At 45.7% G+C, this 14,388-nt stretch overlaps 1 protein-coding gene across 1 annotated transcript in view; it reads right to left on the reverse strand.

The window, feature by feature from the left end:
* The window catches only part of LOC138508995 (methanethiol oxidase-like), a 359,358-nt gene extending 345,369 nt beyond the window's left edge, over positions 1–13,989 (reverse strand). Inside the window, exons 1-4 of the mRNA XM_069625449.1 lie at positions 13,972–13,989; positions 13,107–13,227; positions 11,401–11,583; positions 2,935–3,116 (exon numbers count right to left, since the gene is read on the reverse strand). Coding sequence (XP_069481550.1) covers positions 2,935–3,116; positions 11,401–11,583; positions 13,107–13,227; positions 13,972–13,989 — 504 coding nt within the window. The remainder of the gene's footprint in view (positions 1–2,934; positions 3,117–11,400; positions 11,584–13,106; positions 13,228–13,971) is intronic.
* Positions 13,990–14,388: the final 399 nt, after the last annotated feature.

Raw genomic sequence — 14,388 nt, forward strand, 5'->3', positions numbered from 1 at the left:
AACTACCGCATCCTGACTTATTATTTGCGAACACATCCTTCTTTCTTATGAACATTATCCCACACTTATTTTGTATTTAGCGTAAGGATTGGCAATAGGTTTTTATTAGTATAGGCTCTTTTTATTTGACAAGACGCAACTAGGACTGCCTTATTATTGTTTGATGGTCAAAGCTTGCTCCCATCTTAAATTTATATTGGGCATTTTTTTTTCAACCTACCAATACAGTATAATAAACACCCTTGAATTGTGATCACTTGTGTCTTTCTTTACTGTTGCCACCCAGAGTTCCTTACAGTGCCTTTACACTTTTGTGCAGCAATGATCTCCTGAACATGCAGCTTTCTGGTGTCATCCCCCTCACTGTGTGATGATGGCCGTTGTGTTTTGGGATCATGTTTCCAGTGTTATGTGTGCTTGTGCCCATGTGTGGAGTCAATTGATGTTTTGGGCTTGTTGTGCCGATGACCAAGTCATTTCCTCTCCATGGTTATTCTTGCCTGTTTCCACACCATGTTTATTCTCTCATATCTTCTCTGGGGTATCTAAGAGGGTGACTTTTCAGAAGCACTGTGTGCATCTTTAAAAATGTGGTCAGTGTCCTTCACCGAATGGGATCCAGCGTTCTCTAAACCCCCGCCCCCAAAGTCAGAACAGACTCACCCTCATGGGACCTGCTAGCTGGTTCTAACAGCATTTCGGCATCAACATTCTCTACTCCACAAGTTTCCACTGACCATGTTGGGACTTCAGAACCACCGGCATGCCACCGAGCATTGCTCTTTTTTTGTACTTAGCCAGTGGTTGCAGTGTACGAAAAGAAGTAGTGGAGCTCTGTTCCCTGCTGGCTTCCCCCAGCTCGTCACAAGCTCCATTGCTACACACCCTCCCACACGCAATCCAAACCCCCAAACAAACACACCTGCTGTTTAAGGGAATGTTCAGTGCATTGCACTGAAGTGCAAGTTTCAACTTCTTCCTACACTTTTATTTTAAAACTAAAACATTCCGGAATGGTTTCTTTTGAAAATAAAAGTATGGGAACAGTAAAGCTTTTTAAAAAGTAGAGGAGCACCGGTCCCACCTGCTGCCGCCCACTTCGAACATTGTCCTTAGCATATTTGGCTTAAATATGATAGATCCCATAAAGACAAGTGTTGCAATGAACAATAATTCTACACATATTCCATGACTACCCGCATTGAGAAGGCGTTGATGTTGTGCCTTTATTTTCTGATCCTCCTCTGTGGGACTGAAACCAATGGTGGGAAGGAGCAATGTATGGATATGGGTGGTGGTTTTAATGGCACTTGGCGAGAGTACCATTGGTGGGGGTTGAGGAGATTAAAGGTGTGGGAGTGAGGGGGTGTACAGGTGGAAAAGCGACACAGTGATAAAGATGGGAGATGGGAGGACAGTGGCAGGAGATGGTAGCAGCCATAGTTAGAGGTAAATACTAGTTGCATAGAGAGCCGTATATCCTGGAGGCTGTGGGGAAATGTGGATGATAAGTGCGGGAGACTGAAAAGAGCGATGTCATGTCCCAGGGATAGAGAGACATTCAAAGGCAAAATCTTGGTTAAGGTCCTTCATCAGATACAACAAAAATAAGGTCAGGAGATTTGGTCTGGCTGAGCCCATTTGTTGGGGGTTCAAATGTAAACACAAACAAATGCACCATTGTCAACAATTCTTCGCTGTCTCCCCTAATTATGTAAATACTGGCCTCAGGCGCTCAATGTTAAAAATGATGCAATGCCCTCCAGTCCCTGACGCTGCGTGCAGCTGTGCATGAGTTGTGGGTAACATGTGAATGACTAAAATCTTCTTGAACTGCAGAACTGCCACCTGCAATCACTCGTTCATTAACCCTCCCTGTGGTTCCTAGGGCTGATGTTCATCAAGAACTCTGTGCCATCTTTGTTTCACATACTTGGTTGTGCAAATGTATGCATGGTCCTTGGACTGGCATGTGAGCATCTCTCGTGTAAGGCCACTGTCTTTGCATAAACCAGGTTTCTCCCTCAGACAATCAGCGGACATCTGTGCTAGCGGCTCCCAAACTGCCAGACCTTTGGTTACCCTTCTATTATGTGGCATATACTGAGGTCTCTCTAGATAATACATGTCTCCAATCTTGCTAGAGATGCTGCATCAATAATCTACCCTTATTGTGCCCAGGTGTTTTGGGATGGATAAGGTGTGGTACACATTTGAGGCTGTGGGTGGACTGGGCTGCATGGGGGATCCTCCGTCCGTCGCCTTCAGGGCCTGCATCATGGAAAGGGTAGTGTTACCGGCCCTCAGGGTCACCCATTAGCCTTAGCAATGGGACCTCTTCACAGTGTGTTGGCCGAAAATGTGGTTTTTGTCAACTGGGGGAAAAGGGGTAGCAAAGAAGGCCAAAAAGAGGCTTTAGGTATAGTCGAGTTGACTGAGTATCAGAGTGGACATAAGCATTTGGACGTAGTTGAAGGTTAATAGACGGAGGATCTTCCAGATATTTAGCAGGTGGGTCCTAGTAGCTATGCCAGTAGAGGTTATGGCATGGTAGAGATTTACATCTCTATGAAAGAGGCCCCTGAGGTTGTGAGCCTTAGGGGAGGGGCTGAAGGAGTTGGGTCAGGTGGCTAGTGGTCTGGGGATACATTTTGGGGAATTGTGGGCTGAAGAATAGATGACTTCAAACTCTGGGGTGTTGAGTATGAGACGGCAGAGACATCCAATGATGCATAGCTGAAAGAGAGTGGTGTAAAGCACTCTGTATGCAATAGAAGGCTTAATGGTAAATGCTACATATTTTTGTGAGAAGGGTATGCCTGTCTATGCCAATTAGAGAAGGCCTACACGTCTGTGCCAGCCCCCTCAACACTTCCAGATTTAAAGATGCAGACAAAAGGCATTTATAGGTACAATTACTTCTATCGGGCCTACCTGGGTCTTGTAGAAGCGAAAAACAGTGCAACCAAAGGAGCAACCAACAAACCCCTCAGTGGCATCAGGGTCATGAAGGAATCGGACTTCCATTGGGATGATCCCATCCTCACCCAGGTCGATGGTCTGGATTCGGGTGCGCTCAGTCCAGTCCCACAAATGAAGGCTTTGTCCAAAGAATCCTACAATGGGAATATTGGTTGCGTTTCAGAGAAATATCCAGAACGGCCACTTGGTCATCGCTTCTGCCCTCCGATACTCCACACACTACAGCACCCCACAGAGTTTCAGCAGCATCTGGCATAGTTAGTCTTCTAATATTACATGGAACCATGTTTTTGGATTCATAAAGCCAAAGTTTTCCTATGGTCAGACAACAAAAAAAGGACACATCCAGAAAATAATCAAGCAAAATTAATCTTTGACTCCATAAGAGAAAACCCATGCTGCATCAGAAAGTCTATGCTATCTCTACAAAGAAAGGTCCATACACAAAGCTCTAATTTGAAGCCTCAATAAAGGCTATGGAAAGGGCAACAATTCATCAAAAGCTGTATTTATAGGTGAAAAATAGTCCGATCCTGCCCGCCACCACTGAAAACAGACATATACATTACTTTAATTATTGAGGCTCTCATTCTACACTGTGAGGGAAAACACAGGAAAAGGTACAGTACGTTTCTTCAGTCTGCGAATATAGCCCATAGCCTCATGTGACCTCCCTCAAGGTCCATAAACGTAGACTATGCTCCTCAACTGCAACGATTAGTCCATACATACATATTGTTACAGGGGAGGTTCTGGCACTAAGAAGCATGCCAAGACCATGTGTTATAGTCACTCTACTTTTTATTAGGGAATTTATCGCACAACTGGGCAACTGAACCGAAAGCTCTTCCCCAAACAAAGCAATGGTCAGGAAGATTCTATCCTAATTGAGATCAGGTCCCGTTTCCCTCAAAGACCCTCTCTAGGTCCAAATGTCACTTCTGCGTCTGAGCTTGCCAAGCTCAAATGTTTTGCCTCACCCCTCTAGCCATTGTAGACTTTTAGGGGGGCTTAACCCTTCTCCTCTATCCAAGCTAGATGCAGGTTTTCTGGGGTCTCATGCCCCAAGGCTCGCTAAACCGTAAAGTCTCATAAGGAGCTTGTTCAGTGGACTTTGAAGGAAGGTTGAACAAGAGAAGGGCCCCTGTGGTGTGGTATTGTCTGTGCTCCCTCCTGACTGCTCCTTCTCCACCTCTCTTATCTTACAATATTCTCCCTTGCCCTGTTTCACTCCGCTCCCACCTTCTGGGTCTTCCTAGTAATGTCCTGCCAACTGGATGGAACCTGCCTCTGCTTCTCAACTAAGAGTTGGCTCTCTCCATTCACTGCACCCCTTGCTGTTCTTATTGCTTTTTCCAGCACTCAGCACATTAAAACCTTGTGTATTCTGGTGTCTCAGCTTGCTGTTACCAGTCCTCCTTTTCCTCAGGATTTCTCTTCTCTGGGGTATCTGCCATTGTTGTCACACCAGCAGCCTTCTCTGTACCACCTTCCTACCACCTTTGTTACCACCTCCCCTTTGTGGAGCTCCTTACTTCACCTCTTCTGTATGGTATTCTACCCCTAATGTTACCTCCTCTGTATTGCTTTTGGCCTCTGATGTTTTCACCTCCTACTTCCCCTTGGGTTTCACCAGCTTCTCCTGCATCCTGATTGCTCCTCTTGAATAACATTTCCGAGCCCTGGTGTTCTCACCTCCTACTACAACCTTCCACCTTTCGATGTTACAACCTCCTGTGTTAATCTGTGGACTCTCACATCCTCCTCTTGTCCTCTCCCTCTCTCTGTTGCAACCATCTCCTCCAACTTCTTAACCTCTTCTTTATATCCTGCCCTGTGAAGGTGGCCAAGGTTTGTTGATCAGGCGATCCACCTCATCCCACCCCCATGCCTAACATCCACTGGCTCTGAGTGGCATCTAGCAACCTGAATCACCACTTTACAGTCCTCAGAATCAGACTGGGGACTTTGTTACAATACATTAATATATATTTATACTAACTACACCCTGTGTATCATATCCCAATCTCTCTCTTCATCTTCCTCGCTCCCTCTCTGTCCCCCTCTCTCTCCTTGTCTCTGTATCTGTCTCTCCAGTCTATCTCTCACTGTTTCTATGCTCTTTATCAGTTTTTCTTTCTCTCTCTCACTGTCTCACTTTATGTCACTGTCTCTTGCAATGTGGATGACAGTCACATTGTCACCATGCTCTAGGCCAGGGGTACACAACTTGTTTAGCTGGAGGCCCGAATGTACCACACAAGTGCCGATACTGTGGGCCGAACTACCAGTGGAAACGTCCGGATGGTAGGGGCATCGGTTCACAAATTTGAGTTTAAAAATACATGCTTATGGTGTCATTTTTATTACTTTTTAGTTTGGTCTTTTATGTTGCACTTTAGAGACATCCAATAGCCAAAACTATTGCAGATACGGATAGGGAGAAATGGCAGATGAAGAGGGACACAAAGCTTGTAGGTGTTGTTTGGGGCAATGTGTTCGTCTTGGAAGCAAGACGACGCAGAGCACCACTGGTTTCATCCCTGGGTCTGCACTTAGAAACCTCTGGGTGTTAAGCGCGTTATAAATAACCAATTACAATGATTTGCCCACCCATTGACTGGCCGTGGCCATGCTAATCCCTTTGCCCATTCTCACCCACTTCCTGCCTTTCCAGCCCAAAAACACGTCCTCCTGGGATCTATTTGAGCTCGCTTTAATCAAGCTTTACCAAAATTTGTACTTGAAATGCATGCCAGTGTTTTTCAAAGCAGTCTTCAGAGAGTTAATCACTTAATTTGAGCTGTAAATAAGCTACTGACGTAATAATAACATTTCTTAATCAGGTCTGCCTTCAGCCGCATCGATTAATAAGAACCATACATTTCCTTTATAGAAGTCCTATTAAAAGCAAGCATTGGCAAAGCCAACAGTTTTGGCTTGTGTATGCATATTAGACAAGAGCCTTACCCGTGCCTAAGAAAAAGCCCAATGCTGGTTTACTGTAAGACATTATAGCTAGCCCTTTCACAGTTTCACATACCATGATGCAAAGACAAACACTGGATCACAGAGGCTTACCACATCTGCCTTGACAGAATTAGTGACTGACTGACTTCAGGCCAGGCAACACTTCATTAAATTCATGTGACTTGGAGGGCCATAAATCATGTCCTAAAGGGCTGTATTTGGCCCATGGGCCGCATGTTGTGCACCACTGCTCTAGGCATCCAGAACAGACCATAGTGGCCACTGGTCATGGCCGCCTGTGGCCATTGGCAGTATTCCCAGTGCCTTCCCATGCACAGGACATTGTCTTGAGCCATACCATGGGTCCACTAGCTATGGTGACCAGATCATGTCCTTTGGTCATGTCTTGCGCCCTGAAGCTGCCAGTAATGGGCACTGGCCATAGCTTCAAGCCATGGTCAGGGATCACTTTGCCTGGGGCATGGCTTTTGGCTATACCCCTGGCCCATCCAAACAACCTGGAGTATTCACAGACCATGGCCTTTGCACACTTTGCCTGGAGAAAAGGACTTTGGCCATTTCCCGGGTCACCCATTGACAATGTCCACTTTTCCTGGGGATTTGACCCGCCCCATCCCCCTGAGTGGCCTTCAGGCAATTCCCATCCCCCCCAGAGTGGCCACTGGCTATCCGCTGTAGGCATGCCAAGTGGACACTTTTCCTGGGCCATGGGCGTCTTCCACTCCTAGGTTTATCGGGTGCCTTTTCCATGTGGACCTGGTCAACCATCCAAAGTGGGCATTTGTCTTTAACCCGGTGGACCTAGTCAACCATCCAAAGTGGGCATTAGGCATAGCCTACTGTCATACCCATTTGCAATTCACCTGGTGCATGTCCGGCTCCCACGGAGCCAATCCAGAGCTAGTGGATTGAAGCATGTTGGAGCTGGGTGTGAACAATCTCGGGTTACCCACACCCATAAGGGGCAAGAGGGAACCAGTGTGGTATATGGACAAAAAATGGCAGAAAATTCACATGTTTCTTTGCGGGGCACAGGGACATTAGAAAAATACACAGTAGTTCCCATATTACACCCCTCAGCCTGTTGCCCTCTCTAGGATTGTCAATAATCCATCAACATAAACCCTTGCTTTCCCACTGCAATGCTGAAAGCTCCTGTGGCGTCTGGGTCTGTGGCTTTGCATGTGGACAAACTACATTTCCCGAAGTTCTCAGCACAGTGGAATGACATCACACCAGGTCTGCAGGCGGCCAATCCAATCCATGTTGGGGAATTATTCGGGTCAAAGAACGGGAAATGAGTATAAGCAGACTTTCGCGCACAGCTTCTCAAGTGTCCAGGCCAGCCCACAGTGTTTCTAGCCTTCAGTGTTTGTCTCTCCGCTGTAGTGTTTCCCGTATGTATGTCTGACTCCCTTTCAGTTTCTGACCTCAGATTGACTTATTTTGGACTTCCCATGTTTGTGGCGCAATGTGCATGGTGCAAAAGACTTGGCGAGCATTCTGGAACTGCTTCTGGATTTTCCCTAGGATTTGATATCCTGGAACATTTTTGGATTCTTTTCCTCTTACTGACTGATGACTATTCTTTCCCCCCCCCCACCCTCTCTAATTGCTTCTGGAATTGTATACTTGGACCCTACACAAAATGTTCTACTTGTGACGTTGGGGCAGGGCCACCCTTCCTTTCCGAGAACTATTGTGCTCATTACCCCCGTGTGGGCCCTCCTGAGCTTTCCATAGGACACTTGGACCACATGGCTGAGATCTACTTATACTAGGATACAAACTTCTCTGATCTGAAACTCAGGTGGGTGATACTATCAACTGTTGTGCGACTGGGCCTGGGGATGTTTCTGCAGTTTGAGATGCTTAACTAACTTCTTGCTTTTTCAGCCTTAAGGGAGTGAGCACTGTGGTATTCCTTCCACCTTTTCGTTCCGTTGCTGGCATATCAATCTAGCCTGGAGCAGGTCTACAGTACACATTCCGGCAGACTTGACAAGGATGTGGTGGACCCTCAGAGGGCAAACAACTGTAGTTTATTTCTATTTGGCTGTCACTCTCTGGACTGCCTCTTTCCCTCTCTATGGTGGATGGACACCAAGAGGACTGCAATATCACCCTATTCAAAATGTGTGCAGTGCAGGGTCGGTTGCTTCCTGCAAAATGTCCACAAAGAACAATGGCTGCTAGCTGGAAAAAGTATTACAATTAGCCAAACTGGTGGCCCCTTATTAAAATCTGCTGACCTATTGTGGACCCCCAAATGCAAATTGATCAATTGGATCTTAGTTACCATTCCCAGATATTATTAAAAGGATTTTGCCCACTTTTGGCAAGATTTAAAACAAACCCCAGGACAGATTTGCACCAAAACCAAATCAGAGTTGGCTCTCAGCACCAAATGTGTGCTCCTTGTGAAATGTTGGCACAAATGCATCTAGCGGTTCTGGTAGAAGGTGAGGGCAAACTTTGTTCTATGAGAAATTGCATTTAAAACAGATATTTCTGGATCCTCCATAAAGCTTTGGCCCCTCGTGATGAAACCGTGCACATTTTATTTAAAAAATCCAACTCTCTGTCTATAAATATATATATTTTTTGCAGGTTCATTAAAATGTATTTAATGGTGCCAATGTTATAAGCATCTAGATGGGGCGTCCAACTTAAACACAACTACAGGGCTTTATCTCTGACCTTGTGGGTTCCATGTGTTAATATCCCCGCAAAAATATTGTGATACAAAAATATTGCCATATCTTTGCGGCAATATTGAGCCATGGACCCTGTAGGGGACACCCCCGCAACCTCTGCATTATTTTTAAATGTGCAGGGGACACCCACGCAACCCCAGCTCCCACTAATTATCCCACCAAAAATATTGCCTATTGCGAGACAAACGACCATATGTACGGCAATATTTTTGGTGGAGATAATATGTAGGGATATCGAACTTATGTCGTAGATAGATATACATAAATAGTGAGATGAGTTACCCATTATATTCTCCATAAGGGATGCTCTTGCAAATCTGTTTACTATGTTGGTGGTCATGTGTTCCCCACTGTGATAACATGACCATGTGCAAACACTGCCTGGGGGAAGGGTGGGGTCACTATCAGCCTAGGCATCCCGTGGTTTTTCAACAGTAATTACTTTGAAGTAATTACTTCAGAATCACTTTGAATTATATAGGGGGTTGTAGGTGAAGGGGTTAAAAGGGTTGGGGAGGGGTTTGAGGTGGGGAAGATGGTTGGGGGGGACCCACCAAATAATAATAAAACATTCAAAGTGATTTTCAAAGTAATTAACATCGGCAAAATGACATGGAACCATCCGCCTGTGGCACACCTAAACCTACTTGACACAAGCTATGTCTGATGTTTGAGGTGCACTATGAAGATTGACAAAAAGGAGTGCGGCTGAGACTAGCGGAACGCTGAGACCAGCTGTCCTGTTGTCACCAATACTGGGGACAGACCTGATGGGCGAGTCGGAGAACACCAGCAGTGTTGGATACTGACATGGTGTGAGCACTACCCCCAAGTGAGGTTTGTGAGGGAATGAGGAACACAAACTGCAACCTCTAGAGGCAGTGTTTGGACATGAGACCCTCTGATGTAAGGGTTGAGAAAGACAGCAGAGTGAGCAAGACTGCACTCCGTGAATGGGTAAGGAAATGGCATGTCTGCAGATACACATGACCACTGGATGGAGTAAAGTTATGAAGGTACTACACAGGTGAAGAGGTCCAAGGAAAAAAGCTGATGATCGGGGGAGAGATAAAGGGCTGAAGCAACGTGGAGAAAGAGCTGAATCAAGATAGTATCATGTACGTAAAGAAAGTACGTGCTGAGAACCTGCTGCACACTGTGACATTAAGTCCAAGTTTCCAGAGTGAACTGAAGAAATAAAATGCTGAGATCCTGCTGCACACTGTGACAATGAGTCCAGGTACCCAGAGTAAAGAGAATAAACTACAAGCCGAGAACTTGCTGCACACTGTGACACTAAGTCCAAGTTCCCAGAGTGAACTGAAGAAACTACATGCTGCGAACTTGCTGCACACTGTGACACTAAGTCCAAGTTTCCAGAGTGAACTGAAGAAATAAAATGCTGAGATCCTGCTGCACACTGTGACAATGAGTCCAGGTACCCAGAGTAAAGAGAATAAACTACAAGCCGAGAACTTGCTGCACACTGTGACACTAAGTCCAAGTTCCCAGAGTGAACTGAAGAAACTACATGCTGCGAACTTGCTGCACACTGTGACACTAAGTCAAAGCTCCCAGAGTGAACTGAAGAAAGGAAATGCTGAGAACCTGCTGAGAACTCACTGACACTGAGTCCTGGTCCCCAGAGTAAACAGACGAAATTACATGCAGAGAACCTGTTGCACACTGTGAACACTAAGTCCAAGTTCCCAGAATGAACTGAAGAAATGAAATGCTGAGAACATTCTGCATACTGGGACTCCAGGTTCCCAATGCAAACTGCATAATGTACATAATAAGAACCCACTGCCTACTGGGACACTGAGTCCAGGTTCCTAGAATAAACTGAAGATACTACATGCAGAGAACCTGCTGTACACTGTGACACTAAGTTCAAGTTCCCAGAGTGAACAGAAGAACCTTCATGCTGAGAATTGGGGCACTAAGTACAAGCGCCAATAACAAATTAAAGAAACTAGCCCCTGAGAAATTGCTGCCTACTGGGACACCGAGCCCAAATCCCCAAAGCAATTTAAAGGTAGTATATGTTGTTAACCCATACCATGTTGTGAATGCACTGCATGTTGGGACACTCTTACCACATTCCCAGAATTAAATGATGTACAGCCCTGCCAAGAAAGCCCTATATGCTGGGGTATGGAGCCTGACCTGAAGCCGCAGAGAAAACAAGGAAATATAGGGGCAGAAACTTTGCTATGTGGGATAGGGAATAGGGATAGTGAGACCAGAATCATAAAGCAGATTGAGATTATTTGCTAGAAAACTGTTGCATGTTGGGACATGAAAGCCAGATGCCCCACATGAACTGAGAACATGGACTCACATGTGGCATGTTGAACGTGGAGTCCAGCTGTCCAGCACAAAGGGAAACCAACCATTCATGAACCACTGCTGCTTGTTGGGCCGTTGAATCCAGACCGCCCCAATCAAACTGAGAAAAACCAACATGGAATACCTGTTACATGTTGGGAGATTGGGTTCATCCTTCCAGTACAAACAGGGAAAGGCAATTATTCAGACAACTTCTACCTGCTGGTAGACTGAGTCCAATTTGCCAGAAGAAAACCAAAAGCCCAACAAGATCAACTGTTAATTTGAAACAAAGTTTTGTGGAACCTTTGTCCCAGTCATCCTTCATTCTTTTAGCAAGTCAAACAGGAAATTGGATGATAGGCGGGATATCTCTTACCGGCTTTGACGTCAGCAGGGTTGAAGAAGTCAAACATGCGTTTCGGAATTCCCCATCCAGTGCTGGCCATGATGTTGTGGCGGGGCTGGTACCAGAAATCGTACCCTAAGGGCGTTGCATGGCCGTCCTTCTCCCAGTTTCCCTTTACCTCAAAGGTTTCTGCATCCAGCAAGATGAACCCACCTGCAGAGAGCAAGCAGAGGGAGATGAAGGCTGCCATGAGCTCGGTCTACGAAATCTACATATCCCTCTACACAGGAACACATCCCAGGGATGACTCCCTTTGAATGTTGGTGCCGCACACATTGCAACCATTCATTTTTTTATGCTCTATCCCTCTTTTACCGACCTACAGATTCGACAGATGTACTTTTACCTCCTGCATTTTGCGGTAAACAAGTTGAAAGGTTGGTAAAAAACACAATTTTTCAAAACTGTAGGTCAGCAAAAAATATTTGGCAGTTTTTCATAGAACCATTTTTCCTGCACATAGAACGATTCTGTGCATTATTATAGGAATCATGTAGTGCCCTGTTAACAAATTATGCAACAGGTTTTGGCCAAAGCAGTTGCTAATTGTGAGCTTCATACATCATTCATCTGGATGGTGGAAACTGTCTAATGTGTTCTTCTCTGGGGTTATCTACATAGATACATTAAAGAAGCCAGCCAGACAAAATAAAAATCAGTAATGTGCCCCTTTACCCATACAAGCATTATCGACAATCCCTAACATTATAACATTGGCACTTTGCTGGCCATTGTAAACAGTGGGTCAGTCAAGGGCCTTAACTGAAGATGCAAGGCCTGCTATTTCTCTCCAACCTTCCTCATCAGGGCTTAGTGCCTCCCTTTGCCAATCTAAAATAGACTACTATAGTGATTTGCTGGTGGGCGCTGACAAGAGGAGCATACAGATGCTCAAGACTGTTCAGAATTATACCGTTCGGATTGTAAAGATGATACTGAGAAAGTGCCACATTTCAATCCATTGACAATGCTTATACTGGCTCCCTGTAGGTGCCAGATATCAATTCAAAGCAGTTACCCTACTTCACAAATACCTTCATGAGTAATCCTGAGATACCCAAAACCATTAGTTTCCTGGTATAAGCCCTCACGGTCAATTAGATCAACTAACCTAAGGCTGGTCAACTGTCCACCATTCAAGTGGACCAAAGGGCTAGGCAGATCATTTGCCACCTGCTCATCTAAAACCTGGACCATGCTTCCTTTACCCCTGCGGTTAGACACAAACATCAAAGCCTTCAGAAAGACATTGAAGACTTTTCCCTGTGAGTAAACCCCCTGTTTCTTCACCGTTACCCTGCTCATGTCCTGTACCTTTGTTATCCTATCTGTATATGTTTGCCCTGATACCCTTTGGTTCCGGCGCGTTATAAATAAGTAAATAAATAAATAAATACATTTACACATACTGCTTATATGCCAGTTATATACAGGGAGGTCTACTTCAAGCAACACCCCATACAAGTATCTTAATATTTCTAATGGATTGGGGGTCGCACCTAGCTCCTGATCATAATGCCCCTTGGGGGTGATTGGCGTTAAGGCCCAACTGTGTCCAATGAACTCCATACTAAGAATGAAACATGGAAGGACGGTACCGGCCTATGGAAGCAGAGGTCAGCGTGGGCTGTGCATGCAGTGCCCATCCCAAAGCAATCGGGGAAGATGGCCTGTACCTTTGGCATTACCGGAAGGGTCTCCAATACAGCTGATCATAACCTCGCTGCTGGCCAGGCAGTGTATTGAGTGAGGGTTGGCCAGGTTGCACTTGAAGTAGACATCAATAGGCTCCACTGCCTAGGGAGAAAGAACACACAAAGCAATTGGACAGTTAGATGTCTAGCCCCACCTCCTCCAGCACATTTAGTTGTGTTTATTCTTCTCCCTTTCTGCCAGTATTTAGGGGGATTCATTGTTCCTAATGATATCCCATTTAATAATATTATCATCCATCTCATTGCTGCATGCCCCATACTTAAATGTCTTCACCTATCATAAGGATAACCTAACTCTACTTCTCCAGCTCTCTCCTTTTTTGGGAAAGTAGACAGCGAGTGTGTGATATTAGCCAAACCAACCGAGAGCAGCACTCTTGCAAGGTACAGCCCCTACCCATAGATAACACTGCAAAGAGGCAGAAACACATGTCTGGGGTTGCTGCTGGTATGCTTGCTTGGAGGAGAATCACCTGGCATTTCAGGCTGGCCAATCCCTTTGAGCGGGATCAGACCATGCAAATGAAAATTCCCTTCTGTTATGGCACAGAGAGCTGAAATGTGGTTGGGCGCTCCTGGTGGGCTAGAGCCCAAAGAACAAGCTATTGAAGCTTCTGTTAGTTCTCAGTAGAAGACTTCTGTCATTGTTAACTAAGTACAAGCCTAGTACTGTACACTCCCTACCCATAGACAGTACTGCTAATGGTCTGGCCCATCCTATCGGACTACAAAGCTGGTGTCATGCACGGTTGCATTTCTACCCTTAAGATGATAAGTTTGGAGTGTTGCATGATAGTGTGTAAAGGTACACTATGGGCCTCATTACGAGGTTGGAGATAGCCATGGCGCTATTAGCGCCATGGCTGCCTCCAAACTCGTTCCGACTCCACCCTGGTGAATGGAGCAATTACCGGTCCATTCCAAGGTTGGCGGGACCAGTAATTCCCCATTCACCAGGGCCATTCCCCATTCCCATTTGAGCCCCTATAGGGCTCAATGGGAATGGGGAAGGCGCAAATAAGGGTACCGCAAATTGCAGGACCGTTATTAGCTCTAGAGTCTCTTTGCGGGTCCCGTCCTTAACGCCTGAAAAAACCAGGCGTTAAGGAAGGACCCGCAAAGGGAACTCGTAGTAGGGCGGTAAGGGATTACCGGCACCGGTGCCCTTACCAGTGCCGGTAATCCCTTACCGCCCACCTCGTAATGAGGCCCTACGAGTCAGTGCTCTTGCATGGCAGAAGCT

Source organism: Ambystoma mexicanum, chromosome 1p (genome assembly GCF_040938575.1).
Source record: "Ambystoma mexicanum isolate Mex_15411 chromosome 1p, UKY_AmexF1_1, whole genome shotgun sequence".
Lineage (NCBI taxonomy): Eukaryota > Metazoa > Chordata > Amphibia > Caudata > Ambystomatidae > Ambystoma > Ambystoma mexicanum.